The following is a 25,164-nucleotide window of genomic DNA, read 5'->3' as shown; positions in this document are numbered from 1 at the left end:
TATACTGTAGGAACCTACCTATCTAACCTATACTGAGGGCAACTACCTATCTTACCCATACTGGGGGCAACTATATGGGCTACCCTATACTGGAGGAACCTACGTAGCTAACCTATACTGCGGGCACCTATGCCTGGCTCCATGGGGGGGGGGGCAATTTTTACACCCTCGCCCTGGGTGAAATTTAGCCTAGAAACTGCCCTGATGTCAGAAACACCTGATCTGTTGCATGCTTGTTCAGGGTCTATGGCTAAAAGTATTAGAGGCAGAGGTTTAGCAAGATAGCCAGGAAATTGGTATTGCTTAAAAGGAAATAAACATGGAAGCCTCTACTTCAGTTTTCCTTTAAATAACAATTTCACTGCATGTAATTACCTAACCTCCGGGATTCAGTGATGCGTCTGTCCACGCCGGCAGATTTTCGCGACCTGGCTCTTCCTGGTCATCGCAGCTCTTGTGTGCGCACCGCTTCCCCTGTGTCCATAGTAATGGGGGTGGGCGCAACACATCCTGTTAGGTTGAAGGAACGAACGCAGCTGGTAAAGTATCCGTTCTATGTTGCTAGGGGACAGACGCACATGATCACGCGCCCATGCTATGCTCTCAGGTGTTGATGTATATAGCGTCAGCTGACAGCTTTAGATCAGCTGATGCTCAGGCAGGGAATGCTGTGCTGTGATTGGTGCATGAGAGAGTGGCTGGCCACTGCTTGGTGAGTAACTCCTATTTAAATCTGGATGTGTCAGTAGTGATGAGCGTAATGACCTAATTACGAATACATGAAATTTCATGAAATTACGAATACAGCCGTAATAATAATTTTGTGAATGTCGCAAAATGATGCGACATTTCACGTTTATAGAGAATTTTGTAAGTACAATTCTTTTTTGTAATTAAGACTGTTTACGTAATACAAACACATCAGAATTTCATGTTCAACACAGAAATTTGTCCGTTCTCGAAATTGTGTTCCAGTCCAGAGCCTCCTGATACATTTAAAGCAACAACACTTGCACGGACCTTTGCATTATCAGATATTGCAAGGCCCAAAACCAAGTGTCTCAGCATGCATGAAAGTGTACCTTGACAAAGAGCACCTGTCTTAAAAGTGGCTGCAGGTAGAGCCTCACGATATATTTAAAGCGACAGCACGTGCAGGAACCTTTGCATTATCAGATATTGCAAGGCCCAAAACCAAGTGTCTCAACATGACAAAGAGCACCTGTCTTAGAAGTGACTGCAGGTAGTGCCTCCTCATACATTTAAAGCGACAGCATGTGCAGGGACCTTTGCATTGTCAGTAATTGAAATCAGTAATTGCAATTACTGAGTGACTTTCCTGAGTTTAGTCATTACCTAAATGTAAAAATACATTTTGCTTACGGAATTCCGAATTACGGTTTGCATGGCAATTAGGAAATTATGAATTCATGTCGTAGCGGCAAAATTCACATCCGTAATTAGGGAAATGCGAAATTACGAAAATTTTGGTTCAACACTATGGGCTCGATTAACAAAGCGGTGATAACCCAGTTATCACGCCTAAAAGACTTTAGGCGTGATAACCATTGCACCACGCTAGTGAAAAGCCCCTTATCATGCCTAAACTCAGTTTAGGCGTGATAAATTTAGGCGTGATAAGTTTTGGCGTGATAAGTTTAGGCGTGATAAGTTTAGATTGCGTGCAAAGTCCCGCACGCAAAGCAGCACCATTAAACTATATGCGACGTTTTGCGCGCACCAGACTTTGCTAGCGCAAAACTTTTGATCAGCTGTTCACTGCGGTGCTAACCCAGATGGTGCTATAGTTATCACGCTTAAACTTATCACGCCTAAACTGAGAGTTTAGGTGTGATAAGGGGCTTTTCACCAGCGTGCTAACTGTTAGCACGCTTTTGTGAATCAAGTCCTATGTGTCAGTCTTTCATTGCCCGTGATTGCGTTAGCTTGCTAGCTGGTGGGTACTTTGTTGGAAATTGCTGTGTTTCTTCTGGAATTGACCCTTGGCTTGCCTTTTGACCATTCCTGCCTGCTGCCTGCTTTGACCTCTGCCTGTCTCCCAGATTATCCTTGATTGCTGCCTGGACTGACCTTTTGCCTGTTACTGACCTGATTTCACCTAACCCTTGTGTACCTCGATTATCTGATCTTCTGTGTATATCCCTGGACTGTTTCTGGACTCATTTCTGTTACCTGTTTGGTTCTGGTGGTTTATTGCTCACGCCACGTTCAGCTACAATACTTTGCACCCTTAAAGGCTTGGGTGTAACCGTAGTCAGGTAGGTGTTGTCTCTCATCTCCCATTCAAGCAGGGATGCACTACATAAGGTGAAGATGGTGGTGGAGATTGTGGCATTGGAGTTGATCTGTGAGTGATAATTCATCAGGCCTTACACTGCATAATGGTTCTATTCTCTTAGATTTCTCATCTGTTTTGGAGGTGCTGTGATCTCTAGAAACTTTCTGTCACACCATGGCCTCGATTCACTAACTGGCGCTAAGTACTAGCGCTGGAGTGAACAGAGGGTTTGTGGGCACTAAACAGCTGATCACGCACTAATGTACGTGCAAACAGCTTGTGCGCCAATAACATTGCACTGATCGTGCACTATATGGGCTTTGGGCGCCCATATAGTGCACGATCAGTGTGACGTTATCAGCCTAGTGCCAGTTAGTGAATCATGCCCCATGTGTTCATCAGAAGGACATGCCAACCTGTGGAAACCTAGGAATGCTTCACTTAACCTCCCCAGGACCGCTTCATGCCAATGGGCGTGGCAGCGGTGGCAGCCCCAGGACCGCCTAACGCCAATCGGCGTAAAGTCCTGGGGCTGCAGTTTGCAGGAGATCGTGCGCAGGCTGCGCACGCATCTCCTGCTTGGGGGGCGGAGCTCCGCCCCGCCTTCAGTCTCCTAGCGGCAATCGCTGCTTGGGAGACTGTTAGACGGCGAAACCGCTGTCTAATCAACATGTGCAGTGCTGCAATCAGCAGCAGCGCTGTACTGGGGACAGCCGTGTCACAGGCTGGGGAGTGATCGGCTGTCATAGGCTGAAGTGGGGGGGGGAGGATTGGTCTGGGATCAGACGCCATCAACAGACCGCTCTGTTGGTGGGGAGAAAATGGGGGAGGGGGGAATCACTAGTGTGCTATGTTGTGCAGCCCTGCAGCTTGGCCTTAAAGCCGCAGTGGGCAATTTAACTAAAAATAGCCTGGTCTTTAGTGGGGTTTAGCCTGGTCCTGAAGTGGTTAAGGAGTCTGTGTATGTACTGATTCTCCTGATTGGTTTGCACGTTTCCCCAAAAATGTCTGATTGATTAACTTTCGAATGATTGACAGATGGGAGATCCAGGTTGATCAGGGTGGAGCAGGAGGGGCAGTAGATCTAAGGCTCATAGCATTACACTGCATTGAACTATGGATTTTAATAAATTCCATGCTTTATGGTAAGAATTGATTCCTCCCTGAATAGATTATGATCAGAGAGGGACAGATGGTTTTGCCACATCGTGTGTGGCAATCTATCAGTATATGGCTAGCTTAAAGAGAAACTCCGACCAAGAATTTAACTTTATCCCAATCACTAGCTGATACCCCCTTTTACATGAGAAATTTATTCCTTTTCACAAACAGACCATCAGGGGCCACTGTATGGCTGATATTGTGGTGAAACCCCTCCCACAAAGAAATTCTGAGTACGTACTCTTGGCAGTTTCCTGTCTGTGAACCCTGTTGCATTGTGGGATATAGCTGTTTACAGCTGTTTCCAACTGCCAAAACAGCAAGCAGCAGCTACATCACTTGCCAGCAGTAAAAATGTCACCATGTGATAAATGTCAGACTATAAATCAGGGATTTAAAATATTTTACAATGGGCAAACACTGACTAAATCATTTATACATAATTATTGTAAAAATGAAGCACTTTTTTACTACATTATTTTCACTGGAGTTCCTCTTTAAGGCTAGGTCCACTCAACTGCAGATTGCCAACACAGCATGGTGATGTAAACAGAGGTAAGCCATGAAGCACACTTGTTAAAGTCACACACTGCCACAGTCATTATCCAAGTCAATGGGTCACTTGGGAATCAGATCTTTTTTTTGTGCATCTAATCACGTGTTAGCACATCTTTTGCAGCAGTAAGAAAAAAAATGGACAATCTTCTTTTTTTCCACGTATCATGCACGTTTGTAGTTCTATTGTATTTCACCACATATAAAAAGTAACTTGTCTATATATCTTATGTACAGTTTAGATGACTTAAACAGCAAATCTGTCTGCATACTGCTTTACTAGAATATGATTATTTCTTCCTGTGATACAATGACAGCAGCCATATTGTTTTTAAACATTACACAGAGGCAGGCTTATCTGCACCATCAGCACTCAGACTGAAAATAAGCTAATCCCCCCTCCTCCTCCCTTCTGTTGGGGGCTATCATCCAGGATCGCTTTGGACACTTCACTTCTTCAGTTCACGTAAGTAATATTTATGTCTCTGTTTTGAGGACTTTTTATTGGTTACGTGGATTGTCGTGGGTGTCAGGCCAAGTGACCCGCTTTGGATGATATTAGACTTGGGGTCTAAATCTTTGATAGTATAGTTTTCAATATATAGACCTTAATTTGAAAAAAAAAGGGGGGGGGGACAGGGAATAGGTTTGACTTTTGATAAGTCTAAATTTTAAATTTTCTGACTTTTTAGGTAAAAGTTTGAACGATTTAGTTGGAATCGGTTGTCAAGTTTTTGGAGAAATTGACAAAGTATGTTTCTGGGTCTGATCAACTCAGTAATAATTTATTTAGGGGAGAAATAATTTCTATAAAGATATAGAAATAATTACTTTTGGTAAGGAATATAGGGAATAGAAGTAATAAGGGTTTTGATAGGCGCCATAGTACATATTGATTATGTGGGTTCAAATACTTTGTGATTTCTAAATATATGTTTTGTCTGCTTGTCTGCTTATCTTACATCTATTACATAGAGTTATAAGATAATTTGTTGGTTTTTGTTTTTCATTTGTGTGGAACTTCAAGTTCAAAATCATTATATAGAGTGATTTTGGCTCCACTGTATTTTGTTGTTTACACGTAGACATCTACATTGATTATGTAACTTTAAATGGGTCTGTGATTTCTATTATGTGTTTTGTGGTGTGAAATTTGTCATATATATTTGTGTTCCTTGTCTGGTTGTTTTTTTGTAATAATACATTTGAGGAATTACAAATAATAGATTGGGTTTAGAAAGGATCCCTAGACTTGGATAATATATATTTTTCTATTAATACGGCAATCTTAATAAATGGCCAAGAAAGTATATTATAAAACTGAATTGGGTCCAATGGGCCAGGTCATTGTTAAGTTAATTCCTGTCCCTACGCCTATGAATTTTGAGTCATGTGTAGATTTTGTTATAAGGGTATCTGGAAAAGAATATTTAGTTCATCCTTGGTTAGAAAATATAATAAATTGGACAAAGGAAATGAATTTTAGTCCACAATTTCCTTCAATTGTGTAGAGTGTGTCTCGGGGACAACCATAGCTTTAGTGCCTTGGGCCCACTATGGAGAAAAGGACACTATAAATGTTCTGTGTATGTCTGTAGCTGTAAATCTGAAAGGGGACCCTGCTCATATTATGCCTTGTAGCCTTTTGCTAACTCTGACCAGACATTAAAATAACTTTAATGCATGGTCAAAGGAGGGAATTGTAAGGAATTCTAAGCATAAGTATATACATTGTCAGCCATTTTGTCTCCTGTGTAGCCATCTTAGGATCCATGTATAATGCACTAGGCTTCTATTCTTCTCTCTGTGTCTAGCTACAGAGTAAAGACTGTACATGTCATGCATCACTGCATTCTTACTTCTGCTTTCCTGTTCTATCTCTGCTCATCTCTCTGAGTATACAGGAAAATGTTAACCGCATCGGCCGAATGAAACCGAGAGTAACTTTGAATATACCACCCTAACTGTCAATGACACCTGCAGAGATATGTCATATGTTTATGTCAGGAATTTCCTATCATGTAACTGTGTCAAAGTTTCTTTATCTATTGAGTCTGCGCACCCTATACAAATCTGTGTATAAATATACAGTGGTGTGAAAAACTATTTGCCCCCTTCCTGATTTCTTATTCTTTTGCATGTTTGTCACACTTAAATGTTTCTGCTAATCAAAAACCATTAACTATTAGTCAAAGATAACATAATTGAACACAAAATGCAGTTTTAAATGATGGTTTTTATTCTTTAGTGAGAAAAAAAACTCCAAATCTGCATGGCCCTGTGTGAAAAAGTGATTACCCCCCTTGTTAAAAAATAACTTAACTGTGGTTTATCACACCTGAGTTCAATTTCTGTAGTCACCCCCAGGCCTGATTACTGCCACACCTGTTTCAATCAAGAAATCACTTAAATAGGAGCTATCTGACACAGAGAAGTAGACCAAAAGCACCTCAAAAGCAAGACATCATGCCAAGATCCAAAGAAATTCAGGAACAAATGAGAACAAAAGACATCTATCAGTCTGGTAAAGGTTATAAAGCCATTTCTAAAGCTTTGGGACTCCAGCTAACCACAGTGAGAGCCATTATCCACAAATGGCAAAGACATGGAACTGTGATGAACCTTCCCAGGAGTGGCCAGCCGACCAAAATTACCCCAAGAGCGCAGAGAAAACTCATCCGAGAGGCCACAAAAGACTACAGAACAACATCTAAAGAACTGCAGGCCTCACTTGCCTCAATTAAGGTCAGTGTTCACGACTCCACCATAAGAAAGAGACTGGGCAAAAACGGCCTCCATGGCAGATATCCAAGGCGCAAACCACTTTTAAGCAAAAACAACATTAAGGGTCGTCTCAAGTTTGCTAAAAAAAAATCTCAATGATTGCCAAGACTTTTGGGAAAATACCTTGTGGACCGACGAGACAAAAGTTTAACTTTTTGGAAGGTGCGTGTCCCATTACATCTGGCGTAGAAGTAACACAGCATTTCAGCAAAAGAACATCATAACAACAGTAAAATATGGTGGTGGTAGTGTGATGGTCTGGGGTTGTTTTGCTGCTTTAGGACCTGGAAGGCTTGCTGTGATAGATGGAACCGTGAATTCTACTGTCTACCAAAAAATCCTGAAGGAGAATGTCCGGCCATCTGTTCGTCAACTCAAGCTGAAGCGATCTTTGGTGCTGCAGCAGGACAATGACCCAAAAACACACCAGCAAATCCACCTCTAAATGGCTGAAGAAAAACAAAATGAAGACTTTGGAGTGGCCTAGTCAAAATCCTGACCTGAATTCTATTGAGATGAGACCTTAAAAAGGCGGTTCATGCTAGAAAACTCTCAAATAAAGCTGAATTACAACAATTCTGCAAAGATGAGTGGGCCAAAATTCCTCCAGAGCGCTGTAAAAGACTCGTTGCAAATTATCGCAAACGCTTGATTGCAGTTATTGCTGCTAAAAGTGGCCCAACCAGTTATTAGGTTCAGGGGGCAATTTCTTTTTCACACAGGGCCATGTAGGTTTGGAGTTTTTTTCTCACTAAATAATAAAAACCATAATTTAAAACGGCATTTTGTGTCCAATTATGTTATCTTTGACTAATAGTTAACGGTTTTTGATGAGCAGAAACATTTAAGTGAGACAAACATGCAAAAGAATAAGGAATCAGGAAGGGGCAAATAGTTTTTCACACCACTGTAATGTCCAGGGCCTAATACAAGTAAATCTGGTTATCAGCCACAAACTGTCTCCGTGTCTTTCATTGTGGTTGGTCAGATTCAATGCTAGTACTAGCTAAGAAATCACAGAGCATTATTTCTAGGTCATCCCTGATGGTCAAGTGGGTCTGAAAACTGACCACTCCTTTCACCTTCTGCCTCTGAAATCTCTGGATAGTAATACCTCCCCCTCCTCCTGCCCAGACTGAGCTCCCATGAGCCCTTGCTACTGCCAAGGCTCTCTGAAAACTGTGGATGGGGCTTATTTAGTTTATAGGGAATTAGAGTATTAAAACAAAAACAAAAAAGTATTTGGCTTGAGGAATACCCTATAAACTATAGGAAAGGAACACAATTATGAAATGAGTAAAAGTTCATCTCGGATCCACTTTAAGTTTTTATGTAAAACAGTATTTTTGTTTCTATGTTATAAACAAAAATCTAGTGCTAAATAGTATTATTATTATTATTTATTGTATTTATAAAGCGCCAACATATTACGCAGCGCTGCACAATAGATAAATGGGTTAACATACAGGTAGAACATATGGAAACTCACAACAAAACAAGATCATGCAAATGATTTGATAACAATACAGTGTCATAGGTCAAAATAGAGACTGTTCAAGTCTACAAGAGGGGTGGTTGTGAGTAAGATTGCATAATCAAGCTGGATACATTAGGGAGGAGGGCCCTGCCAGAGGCTTACAATCTAAAGGGTGGGGTGGAAACAATAGGTGCATCTTTTGAGAGGGTGTCTTACAGAACATATTATGGTGCTGGTGTAGGGGGTATGCGAGCGTGAAGAGGTGAGTCTTGAGAGCTTGTTTGAAGGTATTAAAGGTGGGGGCGAGTCTGACGGCTGGTGGGAGCGAGTTCCAGAGAGTATGGGCAGCCCTGGTGAAGTCCTGCAATCGTGCATGTGACGTGAGTTATGCGTGGTGCGACTAGGCGCAGGTCATTGGAGGATCGGAGGGGGCGGGCTGGTATGTGGCTGTGGACCAGATCAGAGATGTAGGTCGGGCAGGTCTTGTGCACTGATTTGTAGGCCAAGCACAGGATTTTGAAATTGATCCTAAAGCTGATGGGGAGCCAGTGTAGTGCTTTACAGAGCGGAGTTGTAGAGGCGCTGCGGTGAGAAGAATGTATCAGTCTGGCTGCCGCATTCATTACCAATTGAAGTGGGGCAATACGGTTAGAGGGGAGGCCAGACAAAAGAGAATTGCAGTAGTCTAGGCGGGAGATGACAAGGGCGTGGATAAGGAGTTTAGTGGTGTCAGGGGACAGGTAGGAGCGGATCTTGGAGATGTTGCGGAGGTGGAAGTTGCAGGATCTGGCAATATGTTGAATTAATGCTAAAGAAATGGCAAAATAACGTCTATACGAAAAAAGCGATATTTACACTTGTAATAAGCATAGTAATAAAATTGTAGCTATTACAGGTATTCTACTGCAATTATACCTAACTGTACTCTCACACAGAACCCCTATCCCTAACCCCTAGACCCCCCTTGGTGTTAATAAGCATGGTTTAATAAATTGTATATGTCACAGATATTGTACTGGAACCATACCTAAGCCTACTCTCACACAGAACCCTCCCTGTACCTATCACTAACCCCTAGACCCCCCTGGTGGTGTCTAACCCTAACCACCCCCCGGTGGTGCCTAACCGTAACCACCCCCCTGGTGGTGCCTAACCCTAACCACCCCCTTGGTGGTGCCTAATCCTAACCACCCCCTTGGTGGTGCCTAACCCGAACCACCCCCTTGGTGGTGCCTAACCCGAACCACCCCCCTGGTGAGGCCTAACCCTAACCATCCCCCCGGTGGTGCCTAACCCTAACCACCCCCCCGGTGGTGCCTAACCACCCCCCGGTGGTGTCTAACCCTAACCACCCCCTTGGTGGTGCCTAAGCCTAACCATCCCTTGGTGGTGCACAGGGCTGTTTTTAGGCCTGGGAAAGCTGAACTAATTACAACTTGTTGGAGGGAGTGTAAAAAAAAAATCTACATGCACATTTCTTTCTCGAATTCTTATATGCAAATGCCGTTTGCATAACAGAAGGGATAAGCTGGAGCTGTGCTGTAGATGTGAGGCAAAAAGTTTACATTATGCTCTTACCTACACATTTGTGGAGGTGCAGGGTAGGTGTACAGTATATGGCATTTGTAGTAATCACTACCCATTTAGCACTAACTGAGAGATATGCAAGGCAGCTTTTGCACTGAAATATATACAGAGCTCCAGAGGACAGGCAAAGGAAAACATCACAGTAATTACAGGTATGTCAGTGTAATGCATCTTGATAAAATACTTGAAATCATGTATAGAAATATATATATATATAGAACAGGGGTTTCTATTTTCTTATTGAACATGGAGGTGTGGTTTAACTATTTATTTATAGGCTTGCAAGTGCTCCATTCCAATTTATTTTAAAAGGGGACTTTGGCCCTTTTTCTGATTGCAATTTAAATGAATTGACATGTTCCTTTAATAAGTACAAATATTTGTTTTACCTCGTCTTGTGTTGAAAAAGCTGTGCTGTCTCTCTCCAGCTCCTTACTAATTATTCGTCTTGTTAGACGAATATTTTGCTGCAATCAGAAAAAGGGCCACAGGATCCTTTTAATACACTTTTTTATAAATTCTTACAACCGGTAGTTACATTACTATGCTTATAATTAGTTCTGCTGTAATGTGTATTTATATCCACTTGTCACTAGGGGGTAGTGTGAGATTATAACAGAGGACTTTCAATTTCTACACTGAGCAAAAATAACAGTTTTTTTTACCATATAGGGCTGTGCATTATCATGCTGCAACATGAGCTTATGGTCGTGGATGAATGGCACAACAATGGGCCTTTGGGATCTCATCACAGTAGCTCTATGCATTCAAAATACCATTAATAAAATGCACATGTGTTTGATGTCCATAACATATACCTGCCCATACCATAACCTCTCTGCCACCATGGGCCACTCGGTCAACAATGCTGATGTCAGCAAACCTTAAGCCAAGCTCGTTGGGAACCCGGTGCTAAATCATTCGTAGATTACCTGATTCTGGGTCAGGGTTTCATGCGTAGCAGAGCAGCTACTTCGCTGCAATCTATTGAAAGTCATAACATATACCTGCCCATACCATAATCTCTCTGCCACCATGGGCTACTCGGTCGACAATGCTGATGTCAGCAAACCGTTCAACCCCACAACGCCACACACTCTGTCTGCTATCTGCCTTGAACAGTGAAAATCGGGACTCATTGGTAAACAGAATGCCTCTCCAACATGCCAGATGTCATCCTATGTGAGAATTTGCCCACTCATCATCGATTATGATGATGAACTGCAGTGAGGTCCAGACCCTGATGAGGACAACGAACATGCAGATGAACTTCCCTGAAATGGTTTCTGACAGTTTGTGCAAAAAAACTTTGGTTATGCAAACCGATTGTTGCTGCAGTGGTCTGGGTGGCTGATCTCAGACGATCATGGAGGTGAACATGGTAGAGAAATGAACATTTATTTGATTGGAAACAGCTCAGGTAGACATTCCTGCAGTCTGCATGTCATTTGCGTTCTCCCTCAAATGTTGCAAGATCTGTGGCATTGTGCTGTGTGATCAAACTGCACATTTTAGGGTGGCCTTTTATCGTGGCCAGTCTAAGGCACACCTGTGCAATATTTATGCTGTCTAATCAGCACCTTGATATGCCAAGCCCATGAGGTGGAATGGATTATCTCAGCAAAGAAGAAGTACTCACTTGTCACTAACACAGATTTAGACAGATTTGTGGTCTATATTTGAGAGTAATGGGTCTTTTGCGTATGTAGAAAATGTTTCAGATCTTTGAGTTCAGCTCATTTTTGCTCAGTGTATATTTTCTGTTAGCAGAGAGAGATCAAAGCATTCCAAGAATTTAAAGCACAATAAGTTCTGCCAACTGAGGTCAAAAGCAGTGCACTTATCTCAAACAAGATAACTCTACTGAAGCTGCTAATGGGTTAACAACAGGCAAACCTTCATCCTGATTACCAACAAATGTGTGTCTGCTTTGCATAACTGTGGTATGGTAAGTTCTACTTGTTTTAATTGTGTTGCTTGTCCATTGACACAAAGTTCTGAACAACATACACTGCAGAATAAATTACGGCCTCTTGATTTAGGCCCCATTCACACCAAGACGTTGCAGTTTAGGGGACGTTAAGGTCGCATAAAGTGCCCCTAACGCAACGCATGGTGGTGTTGAAGTTGGACGTCAGATTGAGCTGCGTTATGAGACTCTTGGTGCTATCCTGGGAAGTCCGGATCTTTTCAATGATTCGGATGATTCAAATCGGATCATTGAAAAGATCCGGATCTTTGAACCGAATCTTTGAATCATTTTACTAGGAAAGCAGGAAGCAGGGGTGCAGCATAGTGAGAGGTGCAGGAGAATGAAGGCAAATTGACGGTGCTAATGGGAAAGGGAGAGATGCAGCAGGAAGATTGTGCTTGTGCACAGAAGCTGCAGTTCCTGTTTCTTCCAGACATCCACTGTGAACCGAATCCTTCATTGTGATGATCCGGATGATTCGACTCACAAAAAAGATCCACAAAGATCCGAATCGTTCATGATATGGACAACACTACAGTGCAGTGAATATTAATTAGCCATGTGGCTAGGAGCAATAGTGGACTCTCCCCTTACTGAGCATGTGCAAACAGTCTAACGCAGCTAAAACCACATATAACGCACAGCATGCTGCACTTTATTTGAACGTCCAGCGTTACACTGTAACGCAACGTGGGCACTGTGAACAGCCCATTGATTTTTCATTACTGGGAGTTGGGCTGCGTTACAGGCTGCTCTAGTGTGCGTCTGTAACGTCCCACTGTGAAAGCAGCCTAAAAGTCTAGGGACCATATGCAATTAACTTTTTCTCCTGGGTCTGCTCCTAGGTGATATTTTCACAGCTTGTCAATAAAATGCTTTTTAAATCACCAGCAAGCAAGAAAATACTCAAATAATTTTGATAGTACGTTTTCAGCTACGTTTTGGTATTTTTTCAATTGCAGACTGAACAGTTACTTTAAAAATAGGTTTTAAAATTATCTCCTAGAAAAAAACTCAGGAGAAAAAGTTAATTGCATATGAGCCTAAGAAAAGTAAAAAAAAAAAAAAGTTACCGAGCTTTTCTGTCACTGTCCATTTGAGTAAACATAATAATAAACCTTATGATATATGCATCCAAAATGCCACTAAAATCTTGATTTACCACTACAAATAAACATCAGTATATTTGAATGTGAAAAAGCCGCTAAATATGTTTAATATGTGCAGAGTGGAAAAAGGGAGTCTTAGCAAAAATGGACTCGAATCGCTAACATTTCGTCCAGGGGACACTGCTCTTCCTCTCCCTCTTGCTGTATTCGGTGAGCTTCTCTCTTGACACTTTCACTCTTGGAATTTCATCTGGTAGGGCCTGCGGGGCCTCCCTTCACACGCATTCTTTCTTTGGTGGTTATTGGATCCAACCTGTTCACACTGTTGCACTGTTGCACTGTTGCACATAATGCACTCATTTTGCATTATATGTGTGTATGTGTGTATATGCGTACATGTATATGCATATATAGGTGCATCCTTTATCACTAGCAACGGCATTTTGCTCTCCCTATACAATACTTACCCCGCTACATTATTCTGGGATGAGGGAGTGTTTGGGATTATTTGTGTCATTTGCTATTACCATTTTATATTGTGTACATCCTGTACAGTACTGGTTTTAATTGTTTTTATTTTTTGCTACTATTTGTAACAATAAAGCTTATTTCTATATTTACAATACTTTATGTGGTGTGGTACATTATTGGGATGCCTCTTTGTTTGGTTGTGCATGATGATTTTGGGATCCCATTCTGCTGCACACATTTGTAATGATTTATATACCGTTTTGGATAAGCGTATTATTTAAGTAACTGGTGCTAGCCCATGTTGTTGTTTTGTCCAGAAAGAATTTGGGGAAAGTACCAGACATATGGTGGGCAAATTTGAACTGATTTGGTGCTGACTGCTTAAAGTATAGGACTTTACAAAGAAAAGGTAAATGTATGTACTCCTACCTCAGAGAAGAAGAATGATATAACGTGATTTATTTACCTGAGATATCCAGAATTCAGGCTCTGTGAGGGGAGTTGTCAGCAGGAGATACAGGCTTAGGTGGCCATACACTCGCTAGATTAGCAGCAGATAGATCATCAGATAGATTTTCTGATCTATCTCATGTGTTTAGGAAAATTTTTTACTAGGAACAGATTTCCAATAGATTTCAGTATGAAATCTATTGAAAATCGATCTGATGGGATTTTTTTGCCATCAGATTTCCATTAGATCCAATGCAAATTAATAAGCAATCTCAACAGATCGACCTAGATTTTCCAGCATGTCAGATCGATCGATTGATTGAAATTGGCCGCAAATCGATTGATCGGGCAATCGATTTGCGATCGATCAGCTGCCAATTGGCTGAGTGTATGGGGCCCTTTAACCCTCTGGTATTTACCCGAGAACAGTGCAAGGGATTATTGTCTGGTAACTCTAGTGGCTATGGGAGTCTATGCTGCTGAGGACTCCCCAAGTAATGGCCCCAAGGCTCACCACACTCAGATGGAACAAAGACCTCTGCAACAAGAGATCTATTTCATTTCAGATAGTACAACTCAGCTGGTGCATGATCAGAGATATCAGATAAGAAACTGAGATGGTGGATAGCAGACTTGAGCTGAAGGCAGGTCAGTACTACTAATCAGGACAGACAGTGGTCAGGTTTGGACAATAAGACTAGAATAATGTCAAGGCACACAGAAAGTTAAACAAAGTCAGGTAAAAGTTGCATATATGTAGGAGATTTAGAAAGTAGTCAGGCAGGCAATGCGAGAACAGGATCACAAATCAGAAATAGTAAAAGAAGCTTAGTTAGTAAATTGAGCACGAGATCAGGAGTAGTCAAACCAAGGTGAATGACTGAATGTCCAAGTAGTAGGATTGGAATTGTGTGAACTAATAACACTGAATGCTGCCAGGAGGGGGAATCATTAATGATCCCATCTACAGACATGTGCCAAATTATGCATACGTTCTTGTGAATGTGCATATTCATGCTTATGTGATAAGAGAAGATGCATGCACTATCACCCACACAACTATAAGATCATGGGCATACACATACCCGGGAGCATGAATATGCTGAGGATAAGTATGAAAGGCACATTTTAAGACAAGCACTAGCTGTTTTCCTGATCCTTTGATTGTAATGCTTTCCAAGTCACTGGCCCAGTGTGAGTATGAAGATCGGGTGTTCTGACTCCACTGGCTGCATGCTTCATCCAAATATATAACTCACAAATGAAAACAGTAGATTACGAAGACTGCCAGTAAATTACATTCTTTTAAAAGAAAAAAATAATGCTAGCAATATTCACTTCATATTCTCTTTAGATTAAAAAAATATAACATGTTTGTGTTTTTTATGTTTGTTTTGATTTGTTGTAACAATGCTCACATACATTGACAGTACTGACAATCAGTCACCATTGGTCAGTCACAGTGGTCCAGGATAAAAGAAGAAACATGGTTAATGACTACAATTATTTCATGTCTCAGAACTGAGCATGACATTGTGGTTTCTGAAGGAGAGCTCTCAGTGTTAAGGCAAAGCTTAGCATACAATCCCCCAAATAGATCTAACCCTATCTTATGCTGGGAATACACGGGTCGATCCGGCGGCCGATTAGCCGCCAGATCGACCCCAGCCACGTCCCCACTACTCCGCGCGTGCACGCGGATCGATTACCGCTTGTCCCCGCTGGCGCTTCCTTATCAGCGGCCGATCCCCTGCCATTGTCCGCCGGCGGGGATCGAGCGGGCGGGGGTCGAGCGGCTTGATCGGGCCAGCTGAATATTATCAGCTGGCCAGATCAGCTGGTCGATACACGGTACAGAAACGTGCCGTGTATCCCCAGCATTACAGCCTAATTGCACTCTCTTACACTAACCCAGACCTTAAATTACCTTTAAATGTTGTCCCTTTCCCTTACCTAACCCCAGCAGTCTATCTTGCTCCAGGAGACACTAAAAGAGATTCAGCACATTGAGATATGTCCTGTCCTGTAGTGTTTTGCACATTATCCTAGATACTGCTGCAGTTTTGTAAAGCAAGCCTGTAGATGTCATATATTTAAGAGCAAACTATCATGTATATTGGTAAAAATAGAAATGTATGTTAATCTGTCCTATTTTAACAGACGCTGTAAACTGAAACACACTGGAAAATCTTCTTCTCCTCTGACGACTGAAGTTTTAAATTGTCTCTAGTGAAGACCTACATGTAACCCTGGTTTGGTGCCACTTATCCTATTCTTAAGTGTTTCTCTAAATGAACATTTGTTAGGAATTAAAACAGGAATTTTAATCATGACAAACTGAAAAGATTAAAGGGGAGATTCATCCATGGCCAAAGTGATCTAGCACTAGTGGCATGCTAATGCATTCAATGCCATGTAATAACAAAAGCCTTTTCTAAGTATTTTCAATCCCATTTTCCACATCTGTATGCTGCATAGTCTCTTTACAAAATGCTATCTTTAAGACGATAAGAATAATCATGACAATAAAAAATAAAATGAAATAAGAAGGAAGTGATAAGAGTGTTTAATGGTTATTTTTTTTGCCTATCACCTAGTGTTGACTATAAGGGGATCATCTTAACTTCTTGCACACTGAATGAACTTGAATTGATTCTAGTAGCCCAGTGCTCATCAGATCTGTGCATCAAGTAGCCCCCCTGCAAGTCTTGTTTTAAGAATTTGAAATGTAACAGTTGTTGTCATTTCTGAGCCTGCAATACTGACTTCATCACATGTGCAAGCTGAAGGAGATCCTGAAATGACATAAGCCACTGGGGGTATTTCTAGAGTGGAGCTGAGAAACACTGCAGTAACTACATAGGCAAAGAATATAAGAAATTCAAATTAGATGTTTAAATTATGTTCCAATGAATTTGAGAAAACTTGTTGCATTTACATATGTAAAAGCTTTGTACACAAACAAGAAAATTAGGTGTGAAATATTAGCCAGATTCCACTTGTATTCTAATACAAGGCTGTGCAAAGGATCAGTTATGGCCAGGTACTCCACTGAAAAAAGTGTAAAAATCAAGTGTTGCTCGCAAATTTACACCAAAGTCATTTTTCCATCAAAAATGGCATTTTTGATTCCCCAAAAACATTTTGTGAAAATATATTGTATTTTTGCAATTGGGTGAAAATTTGCAAGAAAACAAATTACAGTAGAATCTCCTTATACTAAACTCTGATATAGTAAACCTCTGGATATAGTAAACTCGGTCCTCAGGTCCCAGCAAATGCGTCTGTATAAGTATACAATTGGGTCGGTAGAAGTTCAGTAAATTACCTAAGTCCATTGACAAAAACCTGTTTGCAACAGCAGAAAAGAGTGGAGTGTCTCCGCATTGTTACTAACTGTTCCATGCAGTGAGGGCATTACAATAGTAAAAGGCATCCCAGACATCCCTTTAGATCTACATGTTTTGTTATATTGCTTCTGTTTGCTCTGAATTTGCTCCGAATCTGTCTATTAGTCTTTCTTAACATTATCTTTAAGTGCCACAGCTTAGATTAGCTGCCAAGAAACTTTACACATGCCACCATACTTAGGTGATTTTCCCCACTAGCTCCTACACATTTTCAAACAGGAACCCAAGAGGTTAAACAGCCAAACAGGCTAAGTTATTCAGGGGAAGCCTGGTGTGTTCCAATCTCACTCTGCTGCTGCTTAGGGGGTTTAAAAGCTTGTCCCGCCTGTGAAGGCTGTGACTCCTATTAGATTCCATCATCCAGACTTGCAGAAGATTAGGGGCTGTTTGTACTTGCTCCTTGCTCCTATCAGTCACAGCTCTCACTGCTTCTGTTTGTGAGTCACGGCTCCCAGCACAGTCCCCTCACACAGACTCCGCACTCTTTTCACCATTTCAAAGCAGACAGTATACTTTCGTATAGCAGTGGGAGAACAGAGGCGCCAGCAGGATAAAAGTGGATAAAAACAAGACAGATTGCCTGATGAAGCAGGCTGGGCCTGCGAAACGCGTTGCACTGTTTTGGGGTACTAATTAATAAATGTGACTACTATTCAGACAGTCTTTCGTGTTTGCTTTATGGAGGTAAGTCCACCACTTCCTCCCAGCAAATTTTAAAGTTTTTATCCACTTTTATCCTGCTGGCGCCTCTGTTCTCCTACTGCTATACTGTGTCCACCCCTGGTGGAGGGGTGATCTACCCCCTTTCGCATCTACAGAGAGCGACTTCTTATCCCTGAGTGAGGACAGGTCTAATCTCCTCACCTGCCTATACAGTGGTTGCCTGTGTGGTAACCCATGTTTGTGAGTATAATTTTCTCACGATAACCTTTAATTCATTTATGCTTAACATACTACACTATATTGGGCTCTCGGTTTCTCTACACTTTAGTATACTTTCGTGGCTTTACTGCATGTTGGAGGCTTTATGAATTGACATTTGCTGACATGTGTTGAGGTATTTACCGCACAAGTTGGTAATTTACCTCACTGCTTGGTAATTTCAGCTTTTCATGCAGTAACAGCCTTTATGAATTGAAGTGCTCGGTAAAGTCAGCTTTTTTCTGCATTACCGAAAGCAGTAATGCATTATGAATCAACTCCCATGTATGATCAATTCTGATATAGCAAACTTCTGATATAGTAAAATACTTTTCCTCTTCGCTTGCAGTTTACTATAAAGGAATTCTACTGTAATTTGTGTATGGGCAATTTTACAGTAAACAGTTAAGTAATAGAGGCAAGATAAGGTCTGCAGTGTTTTCCCTACTACAAGTTGACTACATTCACCTCTTTGCTTTCCTGATAAAAACTCAGGTGAGCATCTTTTCTTTTTCTCTCAGGGTTCTTGTGGATGTCTTCCTTCCTTTAAAACATCTACAGGCACCTGGAGATGGAAAGGTGGCTCTCTGTTTCACACCTCTCCAAATGCCTCCTTCCCACCCCACCTATGAGAAGTCTTGAGCAGAGTGTAAATGAGAGGTTACTCAACAGGGTCTCGGCATTCCACTGACCAGTTCTCCCTTCAGTCTGGGGCACCTCTAGCTACCAATACTTGGGGACACCTGACAGGCAATTGAACTAAGGGAGAAGTGACAGCTGGGCCAGCCATTACACTTGTAGGTTCATGGAGGGCAAGGTCTAGAGTGCCAGTCGCCAGCCAGGACATCTGTGCCTATAGGCTCCTGTGGGGAAAATCCAGGTTGACCCCCAGTATAACATTTCAAAATCAAAAGTCAACTGACTTTGGCCTCAATTCACTAAGGTTAACTCCTGTCTTTAATAACTCTTCAGAGCTGTTTTACAGTTATCACAATTATATCACCATGGTGATAACTGTAAAACATCTCAGAAGAGTTATTAAAGACAGGAGTTAACCTTAGTGAATTGAGGCCATTTATAATTATTTACAAAGCAAAAAAATAAAATCTTCTGAAATTCAAGCTCATCAGTAAAACTTCCCAAAAATGATGAAATATTCATTGTGACACTACATATTTTCTGATGAAGTAAAATAAAACAAAATGAAAAAAAAACCTCTTTGCTGTAGAACTGGTTAATAGTCTATAAATGCATTTAAAGTGACCCTGAACTCTTGCACAGGATAGAAGGAAAGCATAGAGAAATGCACCTGGTATTTATTTTGAAAAATTAGCCTTTCTAATTCCCTGTCGTTTGTAAATAATCACAACTGTAATTTGATCTCTCAGTTGTGTCAGCTGGCTGCTTCAGCAGAGCAGATAATTTGTAATCTCTAAGATGTTAACCCTATGTCTGCTTCCATGAAAGCAGGAAGTAGACACACTGCAGATCTATAGCAGGATTTGGATCAGCTGTAACAAAGAAATGTTTTTCTTTATAGGCTATTATGCGGTTGTGTATCTTTTAGAGCAGAGAAGAAGTTCTGACTGAGTTCAGGTTCACTTTAACTATAAAAGTATGAACTTAAAGCACTAATAGTGAATCTTACCACATCATCCCGGTCCTCCCACTCCACTTCTGAAAGATCAACGCTGCTATAATTAGGTTTCCTTCGTTTCTTTCCTTCTTCATACTGTTGGAGATTGAGTCAAAAAAATGATTGATGTTAAAACATGGTGCATGGATTAGCAATTTAACATGTGATTGGAATTAAGACTGCACAATACTGTGTACACTATGTTGAGTTACAAAAAAAAAATAAAAAAATTACGGGCCTCTTTTTTTACATGCATTTCACTAAAAGGGAGTTAAAGACAATCTGTACTTTAAGATTCTTACAATAAAAAGCATACCATTCTATTCATTATGTTCTCCGGGGGCCCTCTTTGCTGTTTCTGCCACTCCCTGCTTTGATCCTGGGTAGTAATTGCCAGTTTTAGGCAGTGTTTACAAACAAAAGACATGGCTGCTAACCAGCATGTGACAGGCTCAGAGAAGCTCTGTCTGTGAGTCATACACGCAGCATACAGAGCCTGCAGGGGGCGTGAACGGGGTGTGCATAGCTTCTCCCTATCACAGTAGAGCAGCACTTTCTTGCCTGAGCCGACAAAGCCGGCAAAGGAAAGAAGATTAGATTATATAACAGAAATATTACAGTGACTGTGCAACTAGAAAAGGCTGCAGTAAGACAGACCACATTAGAACTTCTATAGGAACTTATAGGATAGAAGAAATAAGGCTGAAAATTTTGTTACAGAGTCTCTTTAAGTAACTAAACCAACTAAAATGATCGACTATGTTATGGAGCTTTCTAAAAGAAAGAAAACAAAAAAAGCAGCCATAGAAAAAAAGACAAGAAACACTAAACACTAAACAGATGGTAGGCTCTGCCACAGTGACCACACGTTGAACTCCATGGGCCAATCCGCCAGAACCCACCCCCTTAAGAGAAACAGCCTCCCTCCTAGGGATGCTGCCCTCCTGCAGCACAACATCAATATTCACGAAGGTGGTCAAAAGACCACTTAGGTGATCGTGTTTTAGAGCGCAAAAGTCCATAAGACCCCCCCCCCCGATACACCACCGACAGCACTCCCATTGAGATTTCAATTTTTTTATAGACAAACACCATGTGAGGTCACACTATTCCAATCAATTCTTATTACACAGTCACTATAGACTATCACATTACTCCACAGTTCGCTAAACCCCCTTCTGTTAATTACTACGTGATAGGCAGAATTATACCCTTAACCCACCAAAGGCCTACTACATGTACTTGCATCTATATAATTCATACACAGGTATTAATGCTCGCCCGAATGGACTGGAGAAATGGGTAAAGTAGTTGTCATGACATTCAATGTAAAGGGGTTCAATGAGCCAAGGAAGAGGTCCCAGATCTTATATAATGCACATAAACAGCGTGTTTCCATTCTAATCATGTACTAATCATTTACTGTACTAACCCAGATGGAAAATCAAGAGGAGTCTCAATAAGTTTCTCTAAATCTTTTAAGTTTGAGTTTATAGATAAAAAAAGTAGACAATACTGGGAGATATATTTGTCAAAATTAAGCATTAATTAAATACATTTATTACAATTGCAGGTATATACTCTCCTAATAAACATCAAGGTAAAAAATTATTAGGATATCTATCCGAGCTACGTAATTTTATGGAAGGAGACGTAGTAATAGGCTCAGACTTGAATCTTACTTTGAAACCAACTTGGGACCCATCTTCTGGCCGTTCAACAACACCTCATAATATTTTGCGCAAAATTAAGCATTGATTGAGAGATCCACAGCTAGTTGATGGGTTGAGGGCACTAAATCCAGGCATTAGAGATTACACTTTTTTTTTCTCCTTTACATAACATGCACAGTAGAATAGACTATATGCTCGTATCACATCATCTGTTGGACTTTCAATTCCACTGTAAGATAGGGCAGATGCTATGGTCAGACCACTCTCCGGTGATTTGCTCTTTAATTATTAATGAGCAAAATAAAACAGATTTCTCATGGCGTTTGAATAGCGCCCTCTTAGATGACCCAATTTGCAAGGCAGAAATACAGCGAGCAATAGCTGATTTTAAATGTACTCATACAGGAGATCCTACTACACCATTAGTAAGGTGGGAAACATTAAAGTGGGGTTGTTTCTCGCACACGGGGCGCGGAATAAAACAAGTCAAAAGAGATAGCAAACACCTTTATGGAATATTATGGCAACTTGTATGTTAAAAGTAAATATCATGATCTTCCTATGTCAGAACTGAAAGATAAGATCTCCACATATTTGAAAGCTACTAAATTACCCTAAGTCTCCCCTGAGATTTTAGATACATTGGAATGGGATTTCTCTGAAGAGGAATTGACTTTGATTATATGTGCTTCTGAGAACGGCAAGAGCCCAGGACCAGACGGCTATACAGCCCCATTTTATAAGACCTTTAAGGGAGACTTGGTCTCCCTGTTACTGGAGGCATTTAATGCTGTTTCGGCCACTGAAAGGTTTCCATCACAGGCTTTACAGGCCTATATAACTGTGTTACCCAAACCCGGTAAGGATCTTATGGAGTGCCCCGGATATAGACCAATATCGTTAATTAATCTGGACATAAAATTCTTCGCGAAGTTGATTGCGAACATGTTGCGATCATTGATTCCTGAAGTGGTCCATGGTGACCAGACCGGATTTGTGAGCCAAAGGGAACTACGGGATAATGTACTTAAGGTCACCACCCTGATAGAGTATGCCCAACGAGAGTGTATGCCTAGTTGTCTGGTGTCTGTGGATGCCGAAAAGGCATTCAACAAGGTACGTTGGGCCTTTCTGGAACTCACCTTCCAACATATGGAATTGGGCCCAGGCATGTTACAGAAAATAATGTCCTTATACTCTTCCCCTACAGCTAGAGTGAGGGTGAATGGTCTCCTGGCGGATGCCTTCGAGGTCCATAATGGCACCAGACAGGGATGTCCTCTGTTCCCATACTTTATATCTTAACTATGGAGCATTTTGCAAATGCGACTAGGCAGAACTCCTCAATCTCTGGGCTTAGGATCCGGTCTGGTAACTATAAGATATCCCTATATGCAGACAATGTATTATTGTTTATTACTTCCCCATTAATTTCACTTCCAAATGTGCTTGGCGAGATTAGAACAATTGGAGATTTAAGTAATTTTAAAATAAACACCGCCAAAATGGAGATTCTGAATATTAACCTTTCTGGGCAGATGTTAAGAAAACTACTGGCTGCCTTTACTTTCAAATGGCAATTTCAGCATATAAAATACCTGGGAAAACAGGTTTCCTCAGATCTCTCTAAACTATATACATTAAATTATATACCACCAGATGCTCGGATAGTACTTTTTAAAATCTGAATTGATCCGGATCCGGATATCCAGATATCTGATTTTGTGCTGAAACCCCTCCTACAAGAAGCTCTGGGACCGCAGTACTTTTGGCAGTTTGTTACAATATAACAAGGTTCACAGACAGGAATTAGCGGTTTACAGCTGTCTCTAACAGCCAAAACAGCTAGCAGCAGCTACATAACCTGCCCACAGTAAAAATGTCACCATGTAATAAATGTCAGAATGTAAATCGGGGAGAGGAAAGATTTTACAATGAGCAAACACTGACTAAATCATTTATACATAATTATTGTAAAAATGAAGCACTTTTTTAATTACATTATTTTCACTGGAGTTCCTCTTTAAGTACACTATTTTCAGTATATTCCTTACAAAATTTGGCAAATGGATCTATGCCAAGCGAGTTTTCCATCCTAGTGTATTAAAATGTATTTGACATTTGGCAATGGGCTCTTCTATTGATTAATTTCGAGATGTTAAGTGGCTGCACTGTATTATATTCTGCTGCTGCGTTTCTTCCCAGAAATTCATGCTTTCTTGTTTACGAATGGTTTTGGTTAAAACGTGGTTTGAGATTGTCTGCTGACGAAAAAAATTAGCAACATATGTCATCAGCAGGGAGATTCCCACCAGAATCAATATAGAATAATGTAATATGAAATGATGGCTCTTGCTACATAACTTGGGCTCTAATAATTACAAGCTGGCAGTGGCTTATTTATTAATGCAACTCTAGAGATTTCCAATCATCTCTACTCTACTTTAACCCATTTTCTCAGCTAATAAAGAAAAGGAACTAGAGGGATAACTTTACTTAGTTTCAGTGTTGCTTCTAGACTAACTTAATTTTAAGGCTACTCCGTTCACCTTATATTGGCTCTAGGATGTTTGAATTGCTCTCCTAAAAATACTTTATGTGCTGGCGTGCAAGTGTGACCCCTAATACAAGCATACAGTGTTGTTATAGTTTAAGCACTTTATGACAACCAGACTTATAAAAACGTCCTGCTAGAGCCTCTTATCGGCTCCAGAACGATTTTATAAGTCAAACAGTGCTGCTGCCGCTGTGCGCATGAACATGCTCACTCCCTGTTATGATCGCTTCTGCAGCGTTTACTGCTGACTGCAGTGGTATTGCAAACCAAGCAGTTCTAATGTCATTACATGCATTTGCTTGCATAGTTTGGTTTGCACTTAAACTAGTTGCTGATTCCATTTGCAGTCGCTCTGAAGTTAATGACAGTTTAATATGCTTTTGTGTAAACAAACATTGTCTGCTGCAATGGAGGGGCAATCCCTTTCCTGCAGGCTGCATATCATTGTCTGCCTTTTCCTGCTATCAGCCTGTAATTAATTACCATTCACTTGTGTGGGAATCTGCAGGTCTGCTCCCATTGGATGACCTCAGTATAAAGAACTGCTTCCTGCAATGCCTCATGGGCTACCATAGTCTCAGATTCTGTCTGTTACTCTGCTCGTGCCCCACCTCGTTCCTGGTCCGTGTGGACTGCGCTGACTCCTGCGAAGGGGTCAGCGAGTCCTCCTAGTTCTGCTCTTGTTCTAGAAGTTGTTACTTGCTTGTCTTGTGTCATATATTGGTTCATCGCCAATATATACGCATACTTGCGCATTTTGTTATTTTCCTTGTATTCGTGTTACGTTGATACATCAGTGTTCGCTGATATATACGTACACGAACTGTTTATTTCCTGTGTTCAGTTAGTCAGCCTTCCAGCACGTTTTGGTAGTTTGCGCGTATCGTGAGCACCCGTGCTGAGCTAGTATCCTGCTCCTGGTCCTGTTTGTGGATTGCGTTCATCTCTGCGAGGAGATAACGAATCCTTCTGAGTCCTGTTCCCTGTATTACTCCAGTCTTAGTCAGAGTTCCTGCTTATGTCATATATCGGTTCCTTGCCGATATATACATATGTTAGTCAGACGTTACAAATAGTTTCATTGATAGCTGTAATTGTAATA

The 25,164-nt window shown here is 41.1% G+C and overlaps 1 protein-coding gene across 4 annotated transcripts in view; it reads right to left on the bottom strand.

The window, feature by feature from the left end:
* The window catches only part of CACNA2D3 (calcium voltage-gated channel auxiliary subunit alpha2delta 3), a 1,137,695-nt gene that overhangs the window by 637,794 nt on the left and 474,737 nt on the right, over positions 1-25,164 (bottom strand). For all 4 annotated transcript variants that reach the window (XM_068253668.1, XM_068253670.1, XM_068253669.1 and 1 more), the window contains one exon: positions 19,845-19,928. In XM_068253668.1, coding sequence (XP_068109769.1) covers positions 19,845-19,928 — 84 coding nt within the window. The remainder of the gene's footprint in view (positions 1-19,844; positions 19,929-25,164) is intronic.

The sequence above is a fragment of the Hyperolius riggenbachi genome, chromosome 9, assembly GCF_040937935.1.
Source record: "Hyperolius riggenbachi isolate aHypRig1 chromosome 9, aHypRig1.pri, whole genome shotgun sequence".
Classification (NCBI taxonomy): domain Eukaryota; kingdom Metazoa; phylum Chordata; class Amphibia; order Anura; family Hyperoliidae; genus Hyperolius; species Hyperolius riggenbachi.
Note: the sequence above shows the minus strand (reverse complement) of the source record. Positions and strands in the feature narration are given on the sequence as shown.